General features: G+C 41.1%; 1 protein-coding gene across 1 annotated transcript; it reads right to left on the bottom strand.

Moving 5' to 3' along the window:
* Window positions 1–591: 591 nt before the first annotated feature.
* LOC120932751 (E3 ubiquitin-protein ligase TRIM39-like) lies at window positions 592–2520 on the bottom strand. Its single transcript, XM_040345412.1, has one exon. It carries the CDS (start codon window positions 2393–2395, stop codon window positions 806–808), a length of 1590 nt encoding a protein of 529 aa, XP_040201346.1. The 5' UTR covers window positions 2396–2520; the 3' UTR covers window positions 592–805.
* Window positions 2521–3319: the final 799 nt, after the last annotated feature.

Raw genomic sequence — 3319 nt, 5'->3', positions numbered from 1 at the left:
TAAAAAAAAAAAGTCAGCTCACCTCCTAGTGAGCAGCGACCAGCCCGACAGTGATCTTCTCAGCTCCGCCTCTGCCTCTCTCAGAACAAGGCACTAGTGATTGGAAAGGGGAGGTGGGCACAGAGATAACAGAAACTGGGGGGGGCAGAAAAGAGCTTCAAATTCCCAACACACACACACACGCTGCTGTGACTGACTCCACAGTGGCAAGTACTGTATGCTAATGAAGCTGCCCCTGACCAAATGGTTTGTCCGGGTTTCAGGCAGTCTGAAAACCGGACAGATAAGTCAGAACCCGGAATGTCCGGGTGAATCCCGTACAAGTGGCAACCCTAGTCTCAGCACAGGTGGGTGTAGAGAACCACACTGGCAAAGGGGAGCACAACAGAGCAGCAGAACACTTTAACCCATGCTTACAGTTGCCTAAATGGCTGTAAATTTAGTCTGCATTTGAGCTAAAATTCTGTGTTTCTGGATGCACAGAAAGCCACACAGGCATAAAGGATTTATTTGCACCTAGTTTAAAAAAAAAAGAAAGACAGAACTTGGATTTGTGATAGAAAGCGTAATATAGAAATTCCAATTCTACAGTAGTTTAATCAAGGGTTTTTAGTACTCAGTAATCCTACATGTTACACTAAAATCCTACATATTTAACACTGAAAAGTGATTATATATTTATAGAATGCAATTATTGAAATTGTACATTTTTTTTTAACATATTGCTCCAACAACGCTTTTTTAATATTTTTCTGTTTATCATTATGAAGGCACACATTTGCAATTTCTGATCATTTTTTATAGATTATCCAGATATCTTTAAGCAACCTTCCCATACACCTAATGCAGCATGGAGGGGCTCAGTAAAGGTGGTGGTGGTGAAGGTGTGGAGGTGTTGAATCGGATCACACAAATCATAAAAGGAAATCCTCCCAGCCTCATAATCCAGATCTATCCTTACTTTGTTACTGGAAATATTGTAAGGTAGTTGGATTTTTTGACTACAATATGCCACCAAGTATTGATTATTCCACTTCCATAAACCCCAAGACTTGTTATTAAAACCAATTCTTGACTTCTTTTCTTCCCTCACTATACTGGGGTAACACATTCCAACATTCCAACTCTGTGACTCCCCGACAATCACTTCCCAGTAATGTTTTCCCGAGTTGAAACTCTGATTGCTCATCACCTGAGGATAAACCTTAAACCTCTTTGGTGTTTCTGTACGATTCTGGTTTGGTAAGTAGGACACAGTTTTCTGGTCATCTGATATATTTAGCGTATTACAGGCTGTGTTTACATCCAATAATATGTCTGCAGTTTCGGGTATATAGATCTTTTCATTTGCCTCTTTCATTATACGAGATAAACCGGCCTGTAATGTGCGTGAAATCTCAGCTACATCCAGATCCCCATGGTCATGGAAGAGTTGACCATGTCTCTCTCTGTCCTCATTATCTCCATCCTCAGTATCACACAAGTCACCTGTGTCTGATTTCTGTAGGATAGTCAATGGATCCGTCGTGTTACACAGCTCCTCAATGTGAACCATCTTCCTGGACAACTCATTCTTCTTTATTTCCATCTGTCGCACCAGATCATTAACTGAACGTGACACCTCCTCTGCCTGCTTAGATATCTCACTCAGGACTCTCTTCTCCAGGTCTTCCAGCTGTCTCCTGAGGTCTCCCAACAGGGAAGTGACTCTTTTTCTTTCAGCAGCAGCTTTTTCTTCTACCGTCCCACGATGTTCCTGTAGACTTTGTATTATTTCCTCAGTCTCCTCTCGCTTTGTCACCAGTTTCTGTAGAACATTTTTTAGTTTATTCTTCCTTTTCTCAGAGGCCTCATTCAATGACCCCATCTGATGTCCTCTGTGTTCTCCAATCAGACAGCAGGACACACAGATACAGGCAGAGTCTTCAGTGCAGTAATACTCCAGGATCTTCTCTTTATGGATGGAGCATTTTCTCTTTTCCATGGAAGTGCTGGGGTCAGATAAGACATGTGCTGGTGACTTTTTGTGGACACTCAGGTGCTTATCACAAAGCGAAGCTTCACACAGCAGACAGGATTTAACAGCAGGTACAGGAGAGTCCACACAGTAAGTACAAAAGACCTCGGTCTCCGCCTGGTCTGGCTGAGAAGAAAGGAAATTCTCCACTATGTTACGTAGAGTTATGTTCCTGTGCAGTGCAGGCCGATCCTGAAACCCCTGTCTACATTCAGGACAGGAATAACCTCCAGATCTTTCCTGTGTATCCAGCACACGATCAATACAGACCCGGCAGAAGTTGTGTCCACATGTCAGGTTTACAGGATTGGTGTAAATGTTCAGGCAGATGGAACATTCCAGCTCCTTTCTTAGACCAGCAGACGCCATCACTAACATCAGGAGAAATGAAACTTTTGGAAACGCACAAATGTTACAGAGGGAGTGTCTCACATTCCACTGAACAAGGTGAAGGTCTGTGATGTGGTATTTATATGTTTAGTCCTACAAAAAGGTACAAAAAACATGGTATATTAAATATATCACAAATTAAAAGGAATTTCTTGGGGATAAACACATTTTTGGATATTATTTGCACATTTCATACATGAAAAGATAACAGTGTCTCACATTCCACTGAACAAGGTGAAGGTCTGTGATGTGGTATTCATATGTTTAGTCCTACAAAAAGGTACAAAAAACATGGTATATTAAATGTATCACAAATTAAAAGGAATTTCTTGGGGATAAACACATTTTTGGATATTATTTGCACATTTCATACATGAAAAGATAACAATTTACTTATTACAGATGGAAACTCAATCAGTAAGGGCTCATTCACACCAGATGTAATCAGGGCTGGTGCCAGAATTTTTGTGTACATAGGCGAAGGTAAATTTTGGTGCCCCCCTCCATCCTTCCACTACCCCAACCCCGGACAGCAGCTCTGCCGGGAGGATGGGATTGGACATCCATCATATAAGTGTGAATCACAATGTGGTAGATATCAAGAATAATTAATACATGTACATTTCAAAGTGCTAGTTAATAATATGCATAAAACATAAATTTCATATAAAAAAAGTCCTAAAAAATTGTGCCGTGATCAACTTGTGCAGATCCACTGCAAGCTGTTTGCACCGACCTCAGTGTAACATCACCAAGACACAAGAGCACATACCATCTGCTTACCAAAAAATTTGACTTTATAAAATTATGAGGTCATGTGCGCTTCACTCAAAAAGCAACAATGCAGGTATGATGTCTTCCAAAAGTGGCCTTTCACCACTCCGTCTAGTCCCAACCACAAGAATAAAGCAC

This window comes from Rana temporaria, chromosome 3 (assembly GCF_905171775.1).
Source record: "Rana temporaria chromosome 3, aRanTem1.1, whole genome shotgun sequence".
NCBI classification, from domain to species: domain Eukaryota; kingdom Metazoa; phylum Chordata; class Amphibia; order Anura; family Ranidae; genus Rana; species Rana temporaria.
Note: the sequence above shows the minus strand (reverse complement) of the source record. Positions and strands in the feature narration are given on the sequence as shown.